General features: G+C 41.9%; 2 protein-coding genes across 2 annotated transcripts in view; one reads left to right on the top strand and one right to left on the bottom strand.

The window, feature by feature from the left end:
* The window catches only part of LOC138973718 (uncharacterized), a 327,086-nt gene that overhangs the window by 205,726 nt on the left and 94,171 nt on the right, over positions 1-27,189 (top strand). The gene's annotated exons all lie outside the window — the stretch shown is intronic.
* On the bottom strand, positions 1,481-21,764 carry LOC138973715 (uncharacterized). Its single transcript, XM_070346443.1, has 5 exons — positions 21,073-21,764; positions 19,375-19,695; positions 8,142-8,247; positions 6,580-6,777; positions 1,481-5,937 (listed from the first exon to the last, which is right to left on the bottom strand). The coding sequence occupies exons 1-5, from the start codon at positions 21,131-21,133 to the stop codon at positions 4,818-4,820; spliced, it is 1,806 nt and encodes a 601-aa protein (XP_070202544.1). The 5' UTR covers positions 21,134-21,764; the 3' UTR covers positions 1,481-4,817.

Genomic DNA, 27,189 nt, shown 5'->3' with positions numbered 1-27,189 from the left:
TAAATGGTCTTTATCAATATCATCATTAACAGCTTTTGTTTTTGCAGCGTAACAATAGCTAGGTTCCAATATTTAGACGAGTCACATTATACTTGTTCGAGTCTAAATATATATTAGACCTTATTGTTATGTTGGAAACACAATAGCGTTTATATTGCTATTCTGCCATTGTATTCTGTGTTGAAAACATGTTTTTGTCAGCAACAACTACCAGAATGGACCATGTTGCCTTTTGTGGACAACAACATGTGCATGTATCCACGGAAATCACTGAACATTGAAACACTCATGGACATGTATCATGGAGAAGACAAGAGAAGCTCTGAATGTTTGGCATTATAAGTCAATATGCCTGGTTTCATGCTTGCTTACTTATTATCTATAAATTGTTCAAAAGTCTGACTTTTGCAAGGTTTGTTCTTGTTAAAGAACTAGATTTTTTTCCATCTGCTCTTTTTTTTATTTCCTTTATATACACATAAACATAGTATAGCAGACATCATACACCGAGTTTATCAACAAAGCGCATACACACGTACATACCTAGACAAGACACAGACATAGACAGTAGGGTGGGTTGTTGAAAAGACAGGGGATATTGAAGGGGGGGGGGGGTAACTGAGGTTGTGGGGGGGGGGGGGGTAACTGAGGTTGGGGGGGGGGGGGGAGAGGGGGGGTAGGTGGGGACGGTGGTCACAATTTAGCCTCCAAGTATACATGGGGTTTAATTATTGGCATAAAAGTACTGTATAACCTGTTATGAGTAAATGGGTCAGGGGGTATCACATTCAAAAATGTTCATACGAAATCAATCAATACAATTATCCTATAGCATCAATGAAAAAAGTGTCTAAATAAACACCACTCTTTTTCAAATTTACCATAATAATTATTTACACTAGCATTATACTTTTCGATCAAAAACCTTTGTTTAACAATTTTCACAAAAACATTTAATGTTGGGACTGACTTATTTAATTTGGCTCCAAATATACTTTGTTTGGCAAGGAGAATAAACAAATCAAAAACAGCATCCGTATGAAAGTTGTCTAAATACCCTAAAATGACAAGCTCTTTTGACAAATTCAAATCCGGGAACGTAGAAGAAGAAGAAGACAAATTCAAATTACTGCAATGTGTGAAATTTTGACATAACAATTCTGTGAAATCAGACCAAAAAAGCTTAACTCTTGTGCACTCCCAAAACAAATGTTCTAAGGTTTCCTCTTCCTGTGTACAAAAGCTACATAGTGATGTGTCAGAAATTTTCATCAAAAATAACAGGCGTTGAGTGGGAAAAATTCTATGTAGTATTCTATATTGGAACCACCTTGTGTAGTTCGCCTTATTGTCAGAAATACCTTTCCAACATTTACATCAAAATTTAATAAATCAGCCCATTTTTCCATGCACTGTAAATTGCCATCATTTTTCACAAGGTTTGTATACATATGTTTTACTCAACCTTTAGACATTTGTTTCCATACAACATCATCACCAATATGAAAAACATTGTTTAAAACTGCATCTAACTTTAGTCTTTTATGAAAATTCTTAACTGAGCGCATAACGCCCTCGAAAAAAACAAAATTCAGTTGTAAATTTGGATGTTTCAATTTAAAATCGTTATATGACAAAAAAACCATCGGCTCTCATCAAGTGACCGACAAGTAATAATGCCGTTTTCCATCCAATTCCTGTTAAAAATAACCTTTTTATCTATGCAAATATGTACATTATAATACAGACGCTCTGAAGCAAAATCACTCAAGGAGATGGGGACACATTTGCATGCAAAATGTTTATAATGTTTGAAAACATCTCTCCAGAAAGAATTTTGAACTCTTTGTATCAATATGTTTCCAAACTCACCTCCTCTCTTGTGAATGTTATGTACAAGTGGACACAGAGCTTTTAGAAGTTTAGTTACTTTTCCTTCACTACAAAGGACTCGCTGTAACCATGATATCTTCAGAGCTGACAAAAAGCATTTCAAATCCACCATTTTAAGCCCCCCCCCCCCCTCTTCGAACGACTGATATGCTGTTGTTCTCTTTATTCTATCTTTCTTACCATTCCATAGAAATGAAAAAAATAACCTATTCAAATCAAACAAAAACTTATCATCAGGGTCTGGTAAACTCATAAACAGATGAGTTAACTTAGACAGCGCCAAACTCTTAATAATAAGAACTAGATTTTACACAGAATGTATTTCACCTACAGTAAGAAACAAAATGTGCAAATTGCATCGTCTGTCGACCAGCCACAGAAGCAAACCTGGCCATGTATATGTGTACCTAATACACATCCAACAACCCAGAAACATGCGTCTTTGTTTTTTAGAATGTGAAAAGGATATTGAGCAATTTCCTGCGGAATATGGCCCATTATGATTGCAGTAGGGCTGTTTGAGCCAACCCTATCACAACCCCCGAATCCCCCACGTGCCTACCAGAATAGCAATATATAAACATACCTATTATTAAGTACAAAACTTTAAAATATTACATAATAATTGAAAAATTCTGAATTCAATATGGTACACATGTAACAGAGCAAAAATCACTAAGAACATCTAGCATGAATACAAATTAAAAATAAAAATGATTATACAGTTAACTGCAAAATCATAAGAACATTATAATTAGAAGTAGTGTTGACGGAGCAAATGAAGGGGGATAGGAAATTGTAGATAATATACCCGTGGAAACATCTAAATAGCAATTCACATGGTAGTAAGTACAGCAGATTATAACAAACAATCCTCGATTTCAAATTGTTCAACTAGCACAGGAAAGAAGCTGCACACAGCCAAAATTCATAATCAGCAGTTCAGGGATGTCGTTAGGCATCGGACATCGGACAGACCGATTCAGAGGCTCAAATGTCTGATTCACAGCCGCATGGCGGTCACATGTCCTATCTTTTTGAACTGAGCGCTGACATTGTCCGATAAGAACTCAATTCCTTCGGACAGCGCGATACTCGTTAATGTTCCTTTCAAGATACACATTTTCAAAAAGCGACCAAGCACTCTCGCGTATAGGTGCACTAAAGTTGTGCAATGCGGATGTTGCGTTTGGGTGACACCTTTCTGCAGCACATTAAAGTTAGGAGTATGGAAGACAACTCCAACTGACTTAGTCTTGCGTCTGCTTTTGCTTCAGTTCGAGACATTTTGACGAAGCGCACTTAGTTATGCCACCGAAAAATAGAAATAAAACCTGCCAAAGTTCAACAAAAGCTGAACACGTTTGGCTATTCAACGGCATCCTGTGCTACATTAGGGTCAAAAACAGGGGGTAACACGGCGAGCGTCATTCTTGAAAATGAAACAATTCTGATGTCCTATTGAAATTTCTGAAAGCGGTCAAATGTCCTATTGATGCTGAAGAGCTAGGAAATTTGTCCTATAGGGATGAATATGTAGCAACATCCCTGGCAGTCTACCACGACCAATGAAAATTGACGCTCTCATTAACTTGATTAAGACTAAGTACAATTTTTCACGCAACTCAAAAGTTATGAAATATTCTCTTAATTTCTCTCAAACGTTGTTGCTGTTCATTATTAAGATTATTTAGCTTTTTTCACCTGCACAAAAAGGTGTTTACTTCACTGTAAGCAAGTTAATTTTCTTGAGACAAAAGTTAGTCGCCAAGTGAAATTTTGTAACGCTCCTTTCTTAAGTTCTGACAACATTTTGTGCCCGACTCCAAATGGGTTTTCAGTTTGTAGTTTATCAACCTTGAGTATGCATCACTTTTGTCACCCCTCTGTTAATAGCATGCAATACCAAATATAATGTAAAATGATGACATTTCATAATAAGTGACACTACAAAGGGGAACATCAAATATGTACTGTACAAACAATTTCAAATACTCTGAGCAAGCTTTTTTGTGATGCAGAGTATTGAACACTCACATCTAAAACCATCAGAGATATTCTCAATATCTATATTTTCAATTTTCATTCAAAATATTTTTGCAGCACAGTTCGATCATCATGCAACGCAAATATTTTATGCATTTTATGCATGTAGTTATGACTTCATCACCTTCAAAGTGTCTTTGCACTTCAGTTATAGTATCACTCATTTGCACTATAGACTTTAACAGAAAGACAAAGTTATATAGAACAGTTTCAAGTCCAGATATATATCTAAGCTCTTGAATTGGGGCTACACCTGAAAGAAACGGAGCAAGCTTGACATACTACAGGATGCCTGCAGTATCACAGTTTTTGCAGTACCATTTTGCCCCTTGTTCGCAGTAATGTGACCAGTCTGTGCTTTTCCCCATACCAGCACATTTTCTGTGAAACCATGCACGACAAGAATCACAAGTGATCCAGTGCTGTCGTTTCTTGTACTGGCCCTTGCACAGATGACACTTTGAGGGACTTGATGAAGGCATAACTGTTTGAATCCCTGAACCTATGTCGATTGCACTCTCACTCCCGGATGTACTTGGCATGGAAGGACCAGCACATGCCATACCTTCAGCTACAGGTTGAGTGCAAAAGTCCTTCAGCTGTTGCATGAGATCGTCTTTCTTCATTCGCATTGATGATCTAACTTTGTAGAAATCACAAATTGTGACCAATTGATTCTTGGTAAAGTGGTCGCAGCTGCCCCCTGACTGCAACACTGCCTGCAGTCGATGCAGAAAGACAATCTTCCCATGGGAAGCATCCTCATCAAAGTAATAATATGATAGTTGCGGTTCTTGCTTTGTTTTCATTTTCTTTATTTTTATTTGAATTCTGTGTGCAGCTTCTTTTTGCACCTGCAGCTGATGTAAGAAATCTTTTCAAAATTGGTTATTCAAAATGTTTAAAGAAATGTGTACAATGTCCCTGAACAGCCCTGTGAGACATTCAACTCTGTCAACCACCCTCTTCAAGACACCTTCTATGGAGTTTTCATTATCTCCAAGTCTTGAAGATGGTGGGGCAGAAAAAATGTGTGTCCACAGACTGAACAGGTGTACATCATCAATCACTTTGTCAACTACAAAATGATAGAGGAGCTTCCCATGGTCATGAAGATTGTCTTCTGTTTGCAAGGACAAAATGGTTAAAACAAGACACTCAAAAAACACATACACAGTGTCGGTGACATGCGTCAGGCTCTGCCTCACATTCTGCTTGCGTGCAGTTTCGGACAAACTATCTGAATTTGACGTCAGAGCTGATGCCTCGGATTCAGTAAGACTTGCTTGTCCAAGGAGATCAAGTGCGTTGTCAGCGTCACAAAGTGCCTGCTCAGCTGCTTCACCTTTCTTAAATATATTATTCATGAGAGCTTTCCGCTTCCTTTCGCGCAGTTTCGCAATACAATATCCGGCTACGTGGCGCACCTTGGCCCTGCAGTCTGGTGCATCGGAGAGGTCTGGTTGTAGTCTGATGTTCGACTTCTCTGCAGTGCCAGGAACGTTTGGTTGTCTTCTTCTGGCTTCTTGGTGGACGACGAGTTGTCGGACTTTCAACACCAGTGCGTGAGCAACCAAGAAGTTCGCATCGGTAACAGCAGCTTCACAACCAAACAAGAAACGGCAGAGGACAAAGTATTGCCTGGAAGAAAGAAAAGCATGACACTCTGAATAAAATATGGTTATCAGTCTGCTGTCAACTTTCTCTGCGGATGAGAGGGCCAGAATCTTTCGCAGCATGAAGCCATAGACTTTCCTGAGGAACTCATCAACCAGTACAGGTGTCATAAGCAGCTGTTTAGCAGCTTGGGAAACTGATTTTTGTTGTGGCGTCACCTGTTTATTTGTGAGATCCACAAGAACTGCCTTGAACTCCAGTGGAGTGCAGTCCAGATCAACATCTGGGTCGTCGTCTAGGGGTTCCTGATCCATCCCTTCCAGTGGAACGTCTTCTTCACGTGGCTCATTGGCTGTGTCCTCAGCATATGTAGTTTGGAACCTGAAAGACACGAGAAAAATATATACTCGACCTGATCAAGCCTTTTTGAATACCCCGATTTAATATAAGTACACATCTGTTTAATATAAGTACACATCTGTCATTAACAGCAAAAATTAATATGGTTTTATGTGATCATTATCATTGTTTTATGATTGCTTTATGAATACAAATTTGGTTGCAAGAAAAAATGTTTGCTGTCTTTTGCTGGAGAGCATACTGGGTGGTGCCATAAGTAATGCATATTGGAAGACGTAAATTTAGAGTGGTCCATTTTGATCGTCCAAAAGAAACAGTAAGAAAAAGTTTATTTGCCTCAAACCTTTGGACTTCTGGTATTTTGTTGATTGTCCTTTGCTCATTATAACTGAATCTTATTTGCAAGAAAGCAACACATACATATTATTCAACCGAGAGATAACTCCTGGGACAAAAAGGTCACATATCCTATGTGACATTTTGTGACACTCTGTTGTTTAGTTCCAACGAAGCTAAGTTTCACGCTACACTTTTAATTTCAGAGTGTAGTTTATCAACCTGGAGTATGCATCACTAATTTATCAACCCTTTGTACAAGAGTAGCATGATGATTGATGATAAAAATGTTTATGAGTGGCAACAGAGACAAGATAATGAACTTACCTTTTGTGCCTGCAACAGGTCAAATTTTCGTTGACTTCAGCGGAACCAACTTTGTAGTAGTCATGCACGGTAGAAGGTTGAGGAAGAACTTTTCTTGTGTCAAAGTTCACCACTCGCAAGCCTTCAATGCTTCTTGCTCGACCCAAGGCAACTCCAATTTGGCCAGGTTGGAAGACTTCTTCACAGTCAATCTCCACCCTTGAATGAAGAAACCAACCTTCTAGTTCTATTTATCACACAATCAAACATTTTTATTTACGATTTAAATGCGGTATGTTTGAATTGTTTGCTCCAATCACAAAAGTAGATCCCACAAAGTCTAGCTCCTAAACATGTATGTTGGGTAATAACATTTTTGTTGCTGGGTAAGTTGCCGAAAATGATTCCCCCCTCTGCTTCTTTCTCTTTGTAAACTTAAATTGTAGGGCTAGTTATTTTTCAGTAACCTACCCAACAACCAAAATCACAACGGGTCGGAATCCTTGATAGCTCATGGGTAGAGAATGTACACATTGTGGATCTACTTTTTGCGACTCAAAAGTTCAGAACACTCTAATGTACAAAATATACATTTCTGGAGCAAACAATACAACCATACAGCAACTACAGGCTTGAACATATGAATCTCAATATGAATTCCATGAGTTTGGTTGTTTTCTGAATTCAGATCTGCCGTGCACAATCATTTATAGCTAGCACGATTCCAAGGCAAGTAACTCTCATGTTTTGTCAAGCAACACGAGTAGTTCCCCTTTCAGATTTTAGCTGCATCGACAAGAGACTGCAATCCGACGGTAAGTTTTCAACAATATTTCATTTTATAAACAGATCACACCCAATCAAATGCAAACATCTAATCAATGTAAAGAACATGCAGCAGTTTCATACCCTATTTTGCCCCAGAAAACTGAACTTCATACAGTTTTTAACATTTGAACATGGGTGTAAAACTTCGTCTGCTAGTCACATTCAAGGAAAGAACATTTCCTGAGCGATACCAAAACATGAACAGAACACACACTATCTGACTTTACCGCCACAGCAGAATAACAACATAACTGTGTAATTGATTTTAGTCAAGAACAGGAAATATCAAAAATAATGGTCTCAGTTCGCGGTCATGAAAAACATCGCATTTTTCATGATCCGCTAACTTCGACGATTATTTTTAATAATCACTGAGACTTGGCATGTAACCTCTACATAACTAGCCATACAAGTTTACAGAGAGAAAGAAGCAGAGGGGAAAAAAAAGAGAATAATACATGGTTTGCTGTGTCGTACCAGATTTGTTTAGTTAAAAAAAATATATATTGACCTGCAAGCGAAAGCACACAATTTTTGTAGGCCATGCAGTTAAAAAAAAAGCAATTGCAGAAAATAACCTATTAGTCATATGTGTATGTTGAGATCATGGGAGTTTGTGCTCAGTTTTAACTGGTTGACCACATATTGGTATTGTTTGGCTCTCTGGAACCGGGCATCACTAAAGCGGGATGCAAGTCTCAAACACATGCAAATCCTGGTAGAGTTATTTCCAAACATTGTCTATTGCAAGCTACCTTTCAAGTGTCAGTCCTTGAGCTTTGTGGATGGTCAGTGCGAAGCTAGGAACTACTTGAAACTGAAGCCTCACAGCGATGTCCTTCTTCTGTCGAGGATCATGGACTACAAACAAAATGAAAGTACAATCTTATCAATACATCTATACATATCAGGGATGGCCAAATCTCGAAATTTTAACTCACCAAACGGGTGAGTAACTTACAAGAAAGTTACTTACTTATGCCTGTAACTGCCATGCAGTTAAAGGGAAGCAACCCCTTAAATGTAACTAACTTTTTATAACTTTGCATGGATTCTTTCCCCTTGACCACTTTCGGGAAACCCTTTTTTTTACTCCTAAGTTATAACGCGATATAGTTCCATCTTTCCGGGTTCTTTCTCTTTCTCATTCATATACTCCATGTGTCACCTTAGGTGTATATATTAGATTAGACAGCCAGCCTCTGCCTACCATATCTGAGACGTCCGTCTCTTTTGGGAGGAGGAGGGTGGCCTTGTAGCTGTGCGAGAGTATGCGAACGACTGTGTATGACAGTGTAAATAGCCTATCCTCTTTTTCTCACCCCCACCCCAGAGGGGGTTACAGAGACACATCTCTGGCCTCCTCACCTGACCCCCTTCCCATGCCTCTGTAGACAGAGGGTGCCATAAAGGCGTTGATGAATAAACCGACATAAAGTCGCAGCCCTGTACATATGTTTTTAACCGGCCAGTATAGGTCCTAGGGAGGACCGGGTTTGCTTTTCGCCAGTTGACTAGCCGCCGAATCCACAAGTACGTAGAGGGTGCCTCGGCTTCTCCACCACGACCCTCCTTGGTCTGACACTCACTCCTTTGCCATGATCAGTCGGATGCCACTTTCACAATTTTATTCTAAAGTACCAACAAATCAAATCAATTCCCTTCCGGAATAGCAACGTTCCACGTTTCTTGAATACAAAAGCATTTCTGCCTCGGAATGAAAGAATAAATCTCTACAATCGTGTATCCCCTGCAAGGAATTGATTTTAAATCCTGTTCTTCCAGCATTTCCATTGCGGAAAGTAAAAGTTTTTTTGTTTTTTGTTTTTTTTTGTTTTTGTTTTTTTGTTGCTCATCTTCACCCAGGCACACATCGTAGCTTCGGCTCTGATATCTTTGACCCAAATTGCTCTAAGCAGAGAGGTCGTTAAACTGTATTTTCGTCGTTCTTTCTCTTAATTTGCCACCTTTTATGGACATTTTTTACTGATGTGTGTACTTGCCCTTTGATGGATGAGTAGCTGTGGTTCGGGATTTTTCGATGGTTTTTCCGGTGGATTGTTTCAAGTAACAGTTTTCTGTATTCATGCGCGGTTTTCCGGCTGAGCGGTAAATGTAAGCCATCTTGGGTTCTTTCGCTCAAGAGAACCTCATGAAAGCGACACTGGGTCGCTCCCACTGAAAGCCACTGAACTCATGGAACTCTCTCTGCCTCTAGATTCCTTGGACAACGAGGTATGAGTAATTATATAATAGCGCTTCGATGTTTCTTTTATTTTCTCATGGTTTTAGCATTATAAATGATTGTCTTGTCGGAAGATTTGTGACCATGCTTCTTGTTCCTCTAACTTTTATCATTGGTGAACATGGGTCTTGTATTGATGACCTTTTTATTCTCTTGCAGTTTTACGGTGCTATTGACAAATAAAAGTACACCAGTCCCAGCGTTGTTTTGAATCATTTGACGAGAGGCAGTGACAGTAAAACTCGTTCCCAGAGTAAAACGAACTCGCTACCAGAGTAAAGGAAAACGCGCCTGAAGAGAAAGGCGACCTTTCAACCATTGACCTTCGACATAGGTCAACAACCGGCCAGAACTTGGAAGACATCGACTGGCAAAATTATGGAAAAGGAAAATCTGAACCCTCTTGAAATGAACGAAAGACAAGAGAACTCAGAAAGCGTCAGACGTTCTGCAAGGGAACAAAAACTGACAGAAAAGGGCAGAAGCTACAAGAAAGAACTACTTTTACAAGCCTTTCACTCTGAACATTGTGGGTTGCTGGACTTTCTTACTGACACTGACAGTCTGCTACAACAGAGCACTGTGGACTGTGAAGATATGATTTCAAGGCGCCAAGCGATTACATCCCGAATCAGCCTACTGAGAGAAACTGCTGAGAAGATAAATGAATTGGATGATGGTGAAGAAAGCACTGATGGTTTGCTCAACGACGTGGCAAATATGGCAGTCTCAACCATGAACAAGATTGTTACTGCAACAAAGCACATGAATGATCCTGTACGCTCAATAGTTTCTCATGCGTCAAAGCGATCTAAGGCCTCTTCTACTTCATCACAGAGACTTCTGGCCGCAGCTGAAGCTGCCGCTCTACAAGCCAAGCTACAGTCACAGCGTCTTGAGAAAGAAAGACAAGAAAAATTGGAACAGCTTGAATTTGAAGAAAATCTACGCAGAATGGAAACAGAAAGAACGATGGCAAAGATGAAAAGAGAAATAGAAGAAGAAAAAATTGTGGCTCAGTTGAAAATGGAGGAAGCAAGACTGAAAGTGCTTGACGAGCCTAACAGTGGTTCACAATCAAGCCAAGGGAGCCACACTGCACCACAGAGACAAGACATTATGCCACACAGACGGGCCTTGCATCAAATTGATGATTGGAACAACATCATGCCGCATAGACAGGCCTCTCATCAGATTTATGATTGTGCTCAAAAGACAAACCTGCGCCACGACGCTCAGGCTTTGCGTCAGATTGGTGATCGCTCACAAGGAACGAACCTGCGTCATGAAGCTCAGGCCTTGCATCAGTCTGATACTCACGCACAAAGAACAAACCTGAACTATGATGCTCCAGTGTTTACTCCTTGGAGCCAAACTACCGAACAATTTGCAGATGCCCTAGCAAGGGCAATAACCACAAGTCGATTGCCTATTCCAGAGCCACCCATCTTCACTGGCGATCCACTTCACTATCCTGACTGGATTTTCTCATTCACCTCACTGATTGAGAATAGAGGTATCGCACCGTCAGACAAAATCCACTACTTGAAACGCTACCTAGGTGGGCCGGCCAGGGAGGCCGTCAGTGGCTTTTTCATGCTCAGAAGTGACGATGCATACAGGCAAGCACGGGATATTCTGGAAAAGAGGTTTGGCAACCCCTTTGCCGTTTCTGAAGCTTTCCGCACCAAACTGGACGCCTGGCCTAAGGTGGCTAACAAGGATAAAGCGGGCCTTCGCAACTTGTCTGACTTCCTTCTCCAGTGTCAAGCTGCAGCTGCCGAAGTACCTGACCTGAAAATTCTCGACGACGTGCGTGAGATCAGAAAGATCACAGCCAAGCTTCCAGATTGGATAGCCCACAGATGGAATCGGACAACGGCAACAACCAAGCGAGACAAGGCCAGATACCCGACGTTCCAGGAATTCACGCAATTTGTTGTCGAAGAATCTGAGATTGTGAATGACCCAGTCCTCTCCGCTGAGCCTCTACCAGCGGGTCCAAGGCCACAAAGCCAAAGGCATCATGAACAACCTCGGCCTCCGAAGACAGTCTTGAATACGAACGGCAACATGGTTTCCAACAACCACAATGAGAACACCCAGACGTCTGCATCCTCGACAAGTTGCCTGTTTTGTAAAAGGCAACATCACTCAATGAATGAGTGCAGAGACTTTATGAGAAAGCAGATGCCAGAAAGAAAGGATTTCGTCAGAAAGGAAGGCCTGTGCTTTGGGTGCCTAAGACCAGGGCACATGTCAAAGGACTGCACGAAACGGTGTGACTGCAAGAAGTGCAGCAAGAAACATCCTACGAGCCTTCATGACGACAACTGGTCGTCAAATCACCAGCGTCCTCCAAAGGAAACGAAAAGGGATGATCAGAAGGATACTCAACAAACTGATCTAAAGAATGGATCATGCAGGAAGGTTCTCTCAAATACAGAGAGCAGCTTGACGTCAATGGCCGTCCCAGTGTTTCTGTCGACAGACGAAAACCCACACCAGGAGATACTGGTCTACGCACTCCTAGATACGATGTCTGATTCTACATTTGTTCTGGAGTCCGTGGCAAGGGACTTGCAGGCTTCCTCCACACCAGCTGCTTTGAAGCTGACAACGATGACAGACACTAGCGTCACAGTGGCATGTCAGAAGTACTCAAACTTGAGGGTCAGAGGCTTCAACTCGGAGAAGACGATACACCTGCCTGTCACCTACTCAAGAGATCACATCCCGCTTGACGATGAGCACATTCCATCACCAGAAACGGCAGGCAGATGGCCACATTTGAGCAGATTGGAGAACGTCTTGGTTCCCAAACAAGACTGCGCCGTTGGGCTGTTGATTGGATATAACTGCCCGAGAGCACTGGCACCATTGAACTGTGTCACTGGAGACGATGATCAGCCATATGCAGTTGAGACAGAGCTTGGTTGGAGCATCGTCGGCGGCATCACAGAAAGCTTCGATGCTATCGGAACCTCACATAGAGTGATCACAGGGGAAGTTGCTCACTCAGCTTACCACCCAGAGAGATCAGTGACCTATGTGCAGAAGACTCACATTAAAGAGGTCACGACGGCAGATCTCGTGAAAATTATGGAGCAAGACTTCCAGGAACTGAGCCCACCTGACCAAACGATGTCCCAAGAAGACAAACAATTTCTGAAGACACTTGAAGAAGGCATTCATCAAACAGAGGATGGACATTATGAAATGCCACTTCCCTTCAGAAATGGCGAGCCAAAGCTGCCCAACAATCGACAAGCAGCCTATCATAGAGTCATGGCTCTAAAACGGCAGTTTGAAAGAAAACCTCAGTACCTACAACACTACACAGCCTTTATGAAGGAAATCATTGACAGAGGGGATGCGGAGAAGGTCCCAAGTGATGAAATGAACGACACTCAGTGGTATATCCCCCATCATGGAGTATACCACCCCAAAAAGCCAGAAAAGGTCAGAGTAGTCTTCGACTGCAGCGCTCGATACCAAGGGACTTGTATCAACGATCATCTGCTTCAGGGCCCTGACCTCGTCAACTCACTGGTGGGAGTCCTTTGCAGATTCAGACAAGGCCCCATCGCCTTCACATGCGATGTGGAGAAAATGTACCACCAGTTCCGGGTGGAAAGACGACACCAAGACTATCTACGGTTTCTGTGGTGGGAGGATGGAGACCTCTCCAAGGCTCCAGTCGAATATCGCATGAAAGTCCACTTGTTTGGTGCATCGTCCTCACCTGGATGCGCCAATTTCGCACTGAAGCGACTTGCCAAAGACCACGAACACCTGGGAGAAAGGGCTGCAAATTTTCTCATGAACGATTTCTACGTGGACGATGGCCTGAAGGGAGAGTCCACAGCTGAAGCAGCCATTGATCTGCTCGAAAAGGCCAGGCTCATTTGTTCAAAAGGCGGTCTGAGGCTACACAAGATTGTTTCAAACAGCAATGAGGTCGTGAACAGCGTTCCAGAGTCTGAGCGCGGGGGTGCTGCTCAAGCCAACAAAAACACGGACCTTGGTACCACCGCACTTGAGAGCGTCCTGGGGCTGCAGTGGTGTATGGAATCAGACAGCTTCTGCTTCAAGCTGAACCCAAAAGACAACCCACTGACACGACGTGGAATTTTGGCCACTGTAGCATCAATCTACGACCCCTTGGGCCTCATTGCACCTGTAGTCCTAGTGGGAAGGATGATTCTCCAAGAAATGTGTGGAGGCGGAGCTGGTTGGGACCACCCTATCCCTGAAGACCTCCGCCCACAATGGGAGAAATGGATGAGTGACCTGCAAAAGCTCACAGACTTCAAAGTCCCAAGATGTTACCTGGGGAACATCAGCTCGCCAGTCGGAGTTGAACTTCACCACTTCTCCGATGCCTCGCTGCAAGGTTACGGGCAGTGCTCATACTTGCGCCTGAGAAGTGACGACGGCCAAGCACACTGCACTCTTGTCATGGCAAAGGCCCGAGTAGCTCCACTGAAGGCAACAACAGTTCCAAGATTGGAACTTCAGGCAGCTGTACTATCAGCGAAGACGGCAGCTTTTCTGGATGCTGAACTTGACTACCCAAACATCACTAACTTCTTCTGGACTGATTCAAAGGTGGTTTTGGGATACATCAAAAACAAGACAACAAGATTCCACATGTATGTCGCGAACAGAGTGGAACAGATTTGCCAAAGGTCCAATCCTGACCAGTGGCACTACATTGCAACATCAGAGAATCCAGCAGACCATGCCTCTCGTGGATTGTCAGTGGATGAGTTGTCCACATCAAACTGGCTAAAAGGACCAGATTTTCTCTGGCAAAGGGAAATCACAATGAATGACGCAGACATTGAAGTGGACCCTCAGGACAAAGAAATCAAGAGCGCAACAGTCCACACTACACAAGGGGCAAAGTTCACTACCTTTGAAGAGAGAATCAGGAGATTCTCCAGCCTCAGACGCGCAGTCACAGCTGTTGCCAGAATCGTCATGTGCTGTGCACGCAAACGGGGAAAGGAGATCTCGGATGTCGAAGCCAAGAAGAGAGCTGAACAGAACATTGTCAAATGTATCCAAAGAGAGAGCTTTGACGTCAGTGATCTGAAGTCGAAGTCGAGCCCGCTCAGCCAGCTTGACCCATTTCTTGACGAAGACGGCCTGCTGCGAGTTGGAGGCAGAATCAAGAAGACTTCAGAACTCTATGGCGTAAAACACCCCTTGATCCTGCCGAAAAACAGCCACGTGTCTCACCTCATCACTGCACATCAACATGAAAAGACAGCCCACCAAGGTCGGAGCCTGACAATAAACGCAATCCGCTCTGCCGGATATTGGATCCTGGGATGCAGAAGAGTTGTCTCGTCACTTATCAACAAGTGCACAGCCTGCATCAGACATCGTGGAAAGGCGAAAGGCCAAAAGATGGCTGACCTCCCAAAGGAAAGAGTAGAGCCATCTCCGCCATTCACCTACTGTGGAATAGACTGTTTTGGACCCTTCACTGTGAAGGAAGGCCGTAAGGAAGTCAAGCGATACGGACTTTTGATCACATGTTTGGCCATGAGAGCAGTACACATTGAGGTACTCGATGACATGACAACCGATGCATTTCTGAATGGCCTCAGATGTTTCATCGCTCTCAGAGGCAAGGTCCGAATGATACGCTGTGACCAAGGCTCAAACTTCATTGGGGCGAAACATGAGCTAAAAGAAGAACTGAAGGAGCTGGACCACAAAACAGTCGCACTTCGATTGCTTGAGCTGGACTGCGAATTCAAGTTCAACCCCCCATCATCCAGCCACATGGGTGGAATTTGGGAAAGACAGATACGCAACATCCGCAACGTCCTTACAGGCATTCTGGACAACTGTGCTGCTAGACTCGACACATCCTGCCTAAGAACACTGATGTACGAGGCGATGGCTATCGTTAATAGCAGACCATTGACTGTGGAAAACCTTGAAAGAGCAGACGGCCCACTGCCCTTGACGCCTAACCATGTCTTAACCATGAAGCCTGGCATTGTCATGCCTCCTCCTCCTGGAGTCTTCGAGAAGGAAGACCTGTACCTGAAGAAGCGATGGCGGCGAGTGCAGTACCTTGCAGACACTTTCTGGACCAGATGGAAGAAGGAATACCTGCAAACTCTGCAAACCAGAAGCATCTGGCAACAAACGCAGGACAATATCCGGGAAGGTGACATTGTCCTACTCCAAGAAGATGGGATCTGCAGGACAGACTGGAAAACAGCCAGGGTTGTGAAAACCTTTCCCGGCGATGACGGACGTGTCAGAAGGGTGAAACTACTCATGGCAACCTCTGAACTTGATAAACATGGAAAACCTCTGCGCCAGAGGTCCTACCTGGAAAGACCAGTTCACAAACTTATTGTTCTTCTCCCAAAGAACATTTCGAACAATGATTAGCCAAACCGCTGGACTTGTATATCCTTTTTAAGCTTTCTACGGACAGCTTTTTTGCTTGAACATTCAGTAGTTAACCCAGTGAACGTGAATAGCCTTTTCTAAGTTCTCTAGCGATAGTTCTAACTCGAACTTTTATTACCTGTTTGATATTCCTGGACTTTTAAATCATCTTAAAGTTAAAGTAGATGATTCAGGTGGGAGTGTAACTGCCATGCAGTTAAAGGGAAGCAACCCCTTAAATGTAACTAACTTTTTATAACTTTGCATGGATTCTTTCCCCTTGACCACTTTCGGGAAACCCTTTTTTTTACTCCTAAGTTATAACGCGATATAGTTCCATCTTTCCGGGTTCTTTCTCTTAATTTGCCACCTTTTATGGACATTTTTTACTGATGTGTGTACTTGCCCTTTGATGGATGAGTAGCTGTGGTTCGGGATTTTTCGATGGTTTTTCGGTGGATTGTTTCAAGTAACAGTTTTCTGTATTCATGCGCGGTTTTCCGGCTGAGCGGTAAATGTAAGCCATCTTGGGTTCTTTCGCTCAAGAGAACCTCATGAAAGCGACACTGGGTCGCTCCCACTGAAAGCCACTGAACTCATGGAACTCTCTCTGCCTCTAGATTCCTTGGACAACGAGGTATGAGTAATTATGTAATAGCGCTTCGATGTTTCTTTTATTTTCTCATGGTTTTAGCATTATAAATGATTGTCTTGTCGGAAGATTTGTGACCATGCTTCTTGTTCCTCTAACTTTTATCATTGGTGAACATGGGTCTTGTATTGATGACCTTTTTATTCTCTTGCAGTTTTACGGTGCTATTGACAAATAAAGGTACACCAGTCCCAGCGTTGTTTTGAATCATTTGACGAGAGGCAGTGACAATGCCTTTGACCTCGTCCTGGGCATAGGCTGCCAACAAGAGTTTGCACACACACCGGCTGTGAATATGGTCGGCAGCCTCAAAAAAATTTGTTATCTTCCAGCCTCCGACCCCCTTCCTGGACACCTTGCACATGCATTGCTGAAATCCAAAGTGATTATCCACAAGACCATCCCTGACTCAGCGAACTCGCTAAGTCTTCGCACAAACGAATGACCGTACACCATGATATTTCCACACTTGCAGGATGACCCAGATTTCGCTGATCTAGCCATTGTTTTCGGAACGAAGACCTGGAGTTATGCTCAGCGCTAACTACACTGATCAACCACAGTTTTTCCCAAACAAATTGTGTCAGTGTGCACCCCTGCACCTTACGAGGTATAACTTGACCACATAAAAACATCAAATTCAGTACTTATTCCTTCGAACCAAGTCGAATCTCCCCTTCGATGAAAAAACTTGTCAGTGTTGTAGCGTCCCTTTTGAGAAGTGGCCTTGACCCTTGATAGCGAATCTATCATGACAAGAAAGGTGGACTAGGCCAGTGGACTCAAAATAAAGTGGGATCGGTCTTGGGACCTGTCACTAAACTCCTCAACTTAAATTTCATTTGTATTTTTGAACAAAATATGACATTTTACTCAGATCTTGACAGTCACTGTTCACCTCGACTGCTAGCGCGGTCTTGGAAGAACACTGACTGTCTCGATCTGTGTAAAATGTCATATTTTGGTAAAATATTCAAATAACGTGTAGTAAAGTCTAAAAAAGGATGAAGTCTTACATCAGGAAGCCTTTAAAGTTTGTATGTGTGCTGTACGTTGTACAGTAAGCTATAAGGCTGATTGTATGTGTGCTGTACGTAGTACAGTAAGCTATAAGGCTGATTGTATGTGTGCTGTACGTAGTACAGTAAGCTATAAGGCTGATTTTGCAGATTCTTTTTTCATAACCTCTCAAAATTCACATCTATTTTAAGACTCCTTCCTGTTCCAATACCTGTTTTTCTGAAAATGTTGAACATTTTAGAAGTCAGGTTCCATTTTGAAGATAAATCAGAGTACATTGTGTAATAATTAACAATATCAAATATTCCATCCACATAAACAATGTGAGATGAATGGTGGCTTCTTGCCCGACCAGCGTTTTAGCCTGTTTGAGGGAAGCATATTGTTGTTTGTTTCATCTTTATGAACTGAGGATGGTTGTTTTTTTAAATTTTACCCAGGTTGTTTTACAGTAGATTTTAGACCCCTCAATCTAAAACTTATTCCTCCATTTTAAGACCATGATTTCTCTTTAACCCTTACACTGGTGCAATTCTGTAACACATGTTACATAGCCACTGGTGAATTAACAGAGAGAAAAATAACAAACAAGAAGGGCAAAGCCCATACGACTCACATGCTTTACACATTTTTCCTACCAAAATACATGTGACCTTGACCAGGTCATCCAAGGTCATGCAACACAAAGCTGTTAATTCAAGACATAGGAAGTACAATGGTGCTTATTGGCTCTTTCTACCATGAGATATGGTCACTTTTAGTGGTTCACTACCTTATTTTGGTCACATTTCATAAGGGTCAAAGTGACCTTGACCTTGATCATATGTGACCGAATGTGTCTCATGATGAAAGCATAACATGTGCCCCACATAATTTTTAAGTTTGAAACAGTTATCTTCCATAGTTCAGGGTCAAGGTCACTTCAAAATATGTATACAATCCAACTTTGAAGAGCTCCTGTGACCTTGACCTTGAAGCAAGGTAAACCAAACTGGTATCAAAAGATGGGGCTTACTTTGCCCTATATATCATATATAGGTGAGGTATTGAATCTCAAAAACTTCAGAGAAAATGGGAAAAATATGAAAAATAGCTGGTTTTTAGGCAACATTTATGGCCCCTGCGACCTTGACCTTGAAGCAAGGTCAAGATGCTATGTATGTTTTTTGGGGCCTTGTCATCATACACCATCTTGCCAAATTTGGTACTGATAGACTGAATAGTGTCCAAGAAATATCCAACGTTAAAGTTTTCCGGACGGACGTCCGGACGGACGGACGGACGACTCGGGTGAGTACATAGACTCACTTTTGCTTCGCATGTGAGTCAAAAACAGTCATATAGGTTTTCGCATCCATGGGAGGTAATCGGAACCGACCAAACAGACTGAGCCAGTAGCGCGACATATGTCGTGACAACCAGGTGACAGTATACGTAAAGTAGCGCGACATATGTCGCGACAACCAGCCTAAGGGTTAATAATCTCTGTATATTTACCCTTCCTCTTTTCTTAAGACCTATAAATTGTGTCAGATTTTGAATTGTCTCAAAAAATTGGGGTGGCGGGTGCCCACTGTAAATGAAAATGATGACAAAATAAAATGTAAACTCAGTAAAAATTCAGGTAAACAAAAAAACACAGGCATACCTGAGAAAGCAATACGGCTCAACTCCACTGTCATGTTGGTCTTCTCGAAGTGGACAACCACTTTGTCATGGTGGAGGTCCACAACATGGCCAAGACTGCCGTTGACTAACTGGTCGCTTATGTTGCGGATCAGCATAACTGGACAATCTGTCTCTCTCACACTGTGTCGGCCATCCGCGATTCCTGACCAGCGGTGTAGAGTCATGGCTCCCACTGGTAGGCTCTGGCAAGCGATGCCAGTTGTTGCTGTCACTGCAACTTTTCGCCCGGATAACCGAAGACTGTGGCATAATTCTGCAACGAGTGTTGTTTTCCCAGTGCCTGTCAAACACACAAATAATTAAAGAGAATCGCAAGTACATTTTATAAGATCATGATTTTGGGGGTCAATTTCATAAAACCACTTGTAAATACTGTACTAATAATCAAAAACATTTTCAAAATTGATATACCTGTTAAACCTGTGATAAATATGTATATAATAAATATGTTTAAAATCAAAGAATTTACTCTTTTCTGAATGTGTGAGTTCTGTCGCGTGTTTCTTTCAGGTGAGATATTCTTTCGGCTAGCCACTCGCGAAGCTAGGAGGCGAGATTGTCTATGAAACGGTTTTGTGGCTAGCTACACAAGAATTAAACACCATTGGTTGATTCCGAAAAGGTCGTCTGCACTGGTCGGTAAAAAACCATGGACAGCCAATTGGATGGGCAGCTGAGTGACCGCCATATTTTCTCGCCAAGCGAGCAAGCCTAAAGCTACCTAGCGTTTGAGGCGAGAATTCTAGCGTCACTCGCGGTGAGATGTGCCCAAGAAACGGTACTTCCTCGCCCCACTCGCCTTTAAGAAACAGACTGGTGAGGTCTGTCTAAACTTGAAGTTAATTCATGACTCTTTGAATGTTTTAGAGAATAAATCATTTGTACTTGAACTCAACCACAGAAATAAAAAAAATTCTCTGGGCAAATTAATTTTGCATTTACAATGTCAATACAATGCACACATAATTTAGTTGACATAAAAAGCTACAACTTTCACCTTCCAGCACAGCTAGTTTATAAAAACAAGCAAACAACAATAAAACGCATTAAAACACATTTTTCCATGCAACAGTCTACAATATAATCTTTAAATCTAATAACAAACAAACAAACAAACAAACAAACAAACAAAAACAAGTGACTGATCAGTGTCACCCAAAAACTAGCTGACTTGTCTTGATTCTTGAACTAACCACCACTACAACCCTCCAGTCAGAATCGTATGCTTGTCCATGAAAGTAGGTCAACTAAGCAGGGGGCTGCTACTCGATTCCTTCACCAATTCTTTTCTTAGCCATCTTGAATCTTGATTCTCGCTAACAAAGAGACGGAGAGGCGGGGCTAACAGTGGGAGGAGCCATAATCATAACGACCGCGTTTTACAAAGTGAAACGATCACTGCAGACAAACATTACGTTTTGGAAACCTATTGTGGTTCTTGAGTTTACCTGGGAGCATAATAAACCAGGAATGAACTACATTTTAAGTTACAGCTTGCTGTTTCTTCAACAACATCAACAACAGCCAACATTTCTTTAGGTCTTCATCAGTTCATGTTACGAAAACTGGTAAACCGTCAAAGTTCTCTTTTTATCTAAACTTCAAGTAAGTTTAAAGCCTATTCATCAACAAAAGTAAAGTTAAGAAGTGTACATACCTGCTTGTCCAAGAATAATGACGTTGTGTCCAAGCTCGACTAATTCACGTGCTTCTTCCATTTAGAGTGGACAAGTCGAAAGGGCGGTCGAAGAACGCCCAATGCCGGAGCAGACGGTTTTCTGAGCATGCGCTGTAAAACTTTTACTGCGGAACGCTCCGGATGTAACCTTTTGTGGCCTTTGAACCTGGTTAACTGCCGGTAGGATTCGATCTTCGCAATGTTGAGCTCAAAGAGAATGTTTTGTGTATCATTTCACGTGTTTGGGGGCTGCTGTGTAACTCGTCAGTTGTAGTGGACTAATTGCAGGCCGCTAGAATGCTGTACACCCTTGAGAGCGTACGAAAAGCGGAAAACATCGGCGCGAGTTGCACTTTCGATTTGTCGAGGCTCCAGGTTCCTCTCATGGAGTGGTGTGGACACCGAGCCCGTTCTTGACAAACTTCTCGAAGTTGGTGAATGGTTATTTCGAGTTTGTTGCATGAAGTGAAAGCTTAATCATTTTTGTTTGTGTGTGAGTTTCGTGCGTTCGGGAAGGGGGTGCAGAAAGTGATGTAGAAAGCTTGAAACGGAGCGAGTCGGCAGTGCGGAGCACTCTGCGTTATATTCCTTGTAGTATATAGTACTAGTAGTATGTCGTAGTAGTGGACTGTAAATAATGATCGACCGGCGATTTGATACAAGCTCCTGTGGTCCAACTATACGAACATTCTCCCAGCTGCTAGCTTAATGCGAGTCCCGTCGAACTTCAGCTAAACTGGTCCAGAGAAATAAGATGCTCGGCGGCTTCTCAGATGATTCCTCTGTCCCTGCATCTGGCCGCAATCCTCCTCTCGTGGACGGGTTACTAGACGCACTGCACAACATATAAAGAGCGGAAATCTTGTCTTTACACTCTGTCTGCTACGAACTATTTGTTTGCAATGTAAATCAGTTCAGCTTATGCGATACAAAAATGTCGATATCCGAATGCTTATTAGCTTTACCTGTTAAAGTGCTCTGACTATCGCGTCTCAGAAAATACAAGTATTAAGGGCTGGAACCTTCTCCTGCATTCTCTCCGGGCATTTTCTCTTCCCGCGCGATTAACATCGGAACCTTGCTCCTCGATGGACATTCGTCAAGTGTGCTAATAAGCTAACTACGATTCACGAAGTTAACTGTTCGCTGGTTTGTGAACTCTTTTCACTCCGTGCAACACACACTTGCACGTGTAGTCCTGTTGGTTTTCGTGAAGCGCGGAGGACACAAATACTAACTCGGTCTGAACCAGTTGTTAGCCGTTTGATTTCCTTCACAATTTGAAAACTTGAAGAAAATAGTTTCTGCAACAGAGTAGCATGTCGCCGTCATATTTGTTCTACTGTGCGCTTTACCCCTTTTTAAACTTCAAAAGTTTGTTAATACATGTGCATTGAAGATCCTACCAACAGCGACAGCAACGACGACGGCACCAACAACACACATACACACACACACACACACACGCACACACACACACACACACGCACACACACACACACACACACACACACACACACACACCCACACAGGTACACGTACACACATACGCGCACACTGACACACACGCGCACACATACTTTACAATGAGAGAGCGAGAACGTGCCTTCTACCAGACCCCCTCACCACCCCACCCGCTCGCGCGCTCTCTCTCTCTCTCTCTCTCTCTCTCTCTCTCTCTCTCTCTCTCTCTCTCTCTCTCGCTCTCTCTGTCTCTCTGTCTGTCTGTCTCTCTCTCTCTCTCTCTCTCTCTCTCTCTCTCTCTCTCTCTCTCTCTCTCTCTCTCTCTCTCTCTCTCTCTCTCTCTCTCTCTCTCTCTCTCTCTCTCTCTCAAAGCTCGCTTGCATGTGTGTGTCACTCGCTGTGTCTCTTTATCTAGACAGAGGCGCCTGTCAAAACGAGAGAGAGGGACGGGGTTGGTGGTGGGGGATGTGAGAACGATACGCAGCGATAGAGTGAGGGGTAAAATGGTGCATGCTTACGTTAGTATTAATTGATATGTTGCCCGCTGATTGCTTGAAGGGACAAGCTAGAATAGCGCAGTAGCGTAGAGCGCTTCACGGGAAAGCGCGCCTTTCCTTATTCTTTTTAATATTCTGAGCTTGTTGTTATTCCAAACATGATATATCTATATGTTTTTGAAATTAGGAAGCAATACAGAATAAGATTAAATCATATTTAAATCGATTACTATTTTTTTTTAAATTTTAATTTGCATTTTCAGATTTTTAATGACCAAACTTCGAAGATTGCTTGACCAAAATTTCAATCAATATGATCGAAAAATGATGGTGTGACAGTGCGGCCTCAACTTTAAAAAAAACCCAGATATGACGTCATCAAAGTCATTTGTTGAAAATATGAAAATAACGTCTGGAGATTTTCAGGAACTCTCATGCAAAGTTTCGACGATCGGTTCAGTAGTTTTCTGTGAATCGCTACACACACACACACACACACACACACACACACACACACACACACACACACACACACACATACACACACACACACACACACACACTCACACACACACACACACACACACACACATACACCACGACACTCGTCTCGATTCCCCGTCTATTTTAAAACATCTAGTCAAAGCTTGACTAAATGTAAAAACAGTGTTAAACCCAGTGTTCATAAGGCGCTTCACCAATCTTAGAACAAAGACCACTCAGACTAATGTTAAACCAAAAAATAATAGACTCGTTGGCTCTGAAAATTAAGCAAACGTTTTATTTTTACCACACAATAAAACAACACAAATTATATTTGCCAGATGTTACCAGAGGCTAGTAATTATGACTAATCATTACCACATAGTTACGGTGTTCCAACACACCACTATCATTACATCATTCCACATTATCAACTAGAAACAGCTGATATTTAGACATCTCCCACTATTTACCAACTAGAAACAGTAATCTTCTCCCTAACACAGGAGTAACATTTTGCCTACTGTGATCAATTCCATCTTAAACAGAAAGACTAGATGCTATCCCACAAGACAGTGACTAACCATCTTAGATTTTCTTTGTAGCAATACAACACATCACTATGCGTTTCACTCCCACCATTGTTACAAACTCAAAACCAGCTACAAGAAGTGTCCATGCATAATCACATTTATCTGCAGTCAGGGTCCCCACTGGTTTTTAGAAACAAAATTCCATGACTTTTCCATGACTTTCCATGAGCCTCAATAACATTTTCCATGACTAGATCCACAGGTCGCCATTTCCGAACACGCAAACTTTTTACGTCTTGTCACTGCCAATTTAAAGTTTTGACACATGGCTTGCTTTGCACTGAATTTGAGTCAGTTTCTACGCAGTGTCTCTTCGACAAGCAAGTCAAGCATTTGCTACGCAGTCAGATTATCGGTAATGTTTGCTGGTCCTGTCATTTCACTAAACTGGACCAGCCACTGTTTGTATCCATCTGCACTTTCGTAAATTCCGTTTCGTAACCGTCACTGTCACTGTGACTTGACGAACTGTCATATTTTTCACCGCGATACACAGTTCATTGCGAAGATCTTCCTCGGTAATTCGTTCCAATTCCGCATACTTTTTGTTGTCAAGAAACAACTCGAAAGAAAGTTTCAAACTCATCATCCTCCATCTTGCTTGTCGAAGCGCTAAAGTACTTGATCGATGCAAAAAGAAAAGCAGAAAACTTCGACGAAACCGACTCAAATGCAGCGCAGACGACACGACGAGATAACGGAAGGAAGTGAGCCTCGCTTTGGGTCAAGTGCCGTTAAAAATACCGTTATTCTCGTATGCAAATATGAACGAGAAGTTGGTCATACGAACAAGCCTTGAGGTGGCGACGCAAATCGCTGCTGGCTGACAAAACAAAAGGGGGGGGGGGGGGGGGGGGAGGAGGAACGGCTGGGCAACGAAAATCGCCGCTGGCGTGCTAAAGGCTAATTTTTTTTTAATTTTATATTTTTGTTAAATTCCATGACTTTCCATGACTTGAATTGAAATTCCATGACTTTCCAGGCCTGGAAAATTAAAAATCAAATTCCATGACTTTCCAGGTTTTCCATGACCTGTACGATTAACCCTGTGCAGTGATAAACTGACCATTATGACCAAACTTCTTCAACTCACAATGTCTAAATCACTTGGAATGAAATCTCACCTCAAACATCTCAAATAAAACATTACAGTCACAAACATAAGATGGAGGCAGCCAACTTTCCAATAATGCAATGCGCTTCCGGTTTTGCCCGCGCATACGCAAAACTGTCTTTTACTTCAAATTTCAAATTATGATTAAAACTGAATTTCTTTGCAAAACCCTAACCCTATCTAACTTCAAAACATCAACAACACACTTATCTTTCTGTCTACGCACTTCATACAAACAAACTACAACCAAAAATACAAATATTCTGCACTGTTTCAGTGACAGGTGTTTTTGTCAAAAAACCCACAACATGGAGGGCCCCAAAGGGGGGGTATCATCACGATCACGGGAAGGGAAATTTTAGCTTTCACGATCACAGTTACCTTGATTTTTGTTTTCACGATCACAAACATCTTGACGAATAGAGGATCATAGTTATACAGCTGTGAAAAATGTACGTTGAAAATAGAATGCTTTGCAATAATGCCCATCACGATCACGAAAACAAATGACGATCACGATCACGAGACTTGATTTTTTTGTCATCACGGATCACGGGCAAAGTCCCATCACGATCACAGAAATGGAAATTTCGGCAATCACGGTCACAGAAAGGTCAAAAAACGCCAATCACGATCACGATCTTAAACCCTTTGGGGCCCTCAACATGGTCAAATTACAAATAATTAAGTTTCAGAACAGATTTACAAAAATAACCACTCCAATTTATACTATCCATCTTGCTAAACTAGTAACTAATCATATTTGAAGCAGATGACAAAGTAAAAATCAATATTCACCTGATTTAGAACCAAAATGTTCTCCAAAGATTTCCCACCAACTTGGCGGCTTTTCAACAGAGGGCGGAAGTGAAGCTAAATTTCTAAAAATCGAACTGGAAGATTTTTAACAATAAATGTCTTATAATAAAATAAAATATAATTGCAACGTATTAAAGTTTATAATTAAACTAATCAAAATAACACATTTGAAACAACTTGAACATTTGTATCTAAATCCAAAAATATAAAACTTAGTTTGCCAAGTTGAAAAGACAAATGAAAGGGAGGTAACACTCAATGTACACAAATTACCAAAATAGCAACAGTTGCTTCCCTTTAACTACTAACCTAAATCTGTCTGTGTACATGTTCAAAACCAGATGATAGGTTTTCAATGTGTTACACAAATATAATTGTTGGGGGAATGACCTTTTTTCAACGCAAATGAACTAGTTTTTTTCTGAATCAGAAAACTACTATCATCGCACATTCCTTTAGTTTAGTAAGTATTCAAACTCGTCTTGAGTAACAAACATAAGTTTTGCTGAATAGATTTAATGAAGGTATCAACATCGAGATAAACGTTTCATGTATGGACTAAGGGTTGTTTTCGGATCAAACAAATATTTCACATGGGCCACGGGACCGCCGCGCAGATAATGGTACCCCAAAACGACACAACGCAACAACAACACAATCAGCATAACAGGTTTATTCAGTTGGTTTTTTTGTATTCGAGGACACATTCAAATAAATCATGTATACAGACACATGAATGTTGTTTTGTCTCGCTATCTTGCGTTAATCTTGTGTATTGCCATTCATACTGATGCAGATGTTGATCACATGAACGGTCCAAAACGGCAGATTTTTGCATCAATTTCCAGTCCCTTGTTAATAAGCGCTGTATTTCGTTTAAATACGGATACCTTATTGACAAGTGAGAATGAAAGAACAAAACTAATTTATCATAGTTAAACATTCCAATATCCACGATTCTTCTTTTGTTTTGTATTCAGAATGTTGGAACGTTAGCAGTCTAATTGTGTTTAGACCGGAGACATTGCTTTTACAAAAGGTTATAACAGGTTCTTGCGTATGTATGTGTATGTATGTGTGTGTGTGTGTGTGTGTGTGTGTGTGTGTGTGTGTGTGTGTGTGTGTG

Source organism: Littorina saxatilis, linkage group LG8 (assembly GCF_037325665.1).
Source record: "Littorina saxatilis isolate snail1 linkage group LG8, US_GU_Lsax_2.0, whole genome shotgun sequence".
NCBI lineage: Eukaryota > Metazoa > Mollusca > Gastropoda > Littorinimorpha > Littorinidae > Littorina > Littorina saxatilis.
Note: the sequence above shows the minus strand (reverse complement) of the source record. Positions and strands in the feature narration are given on the sequence as shown.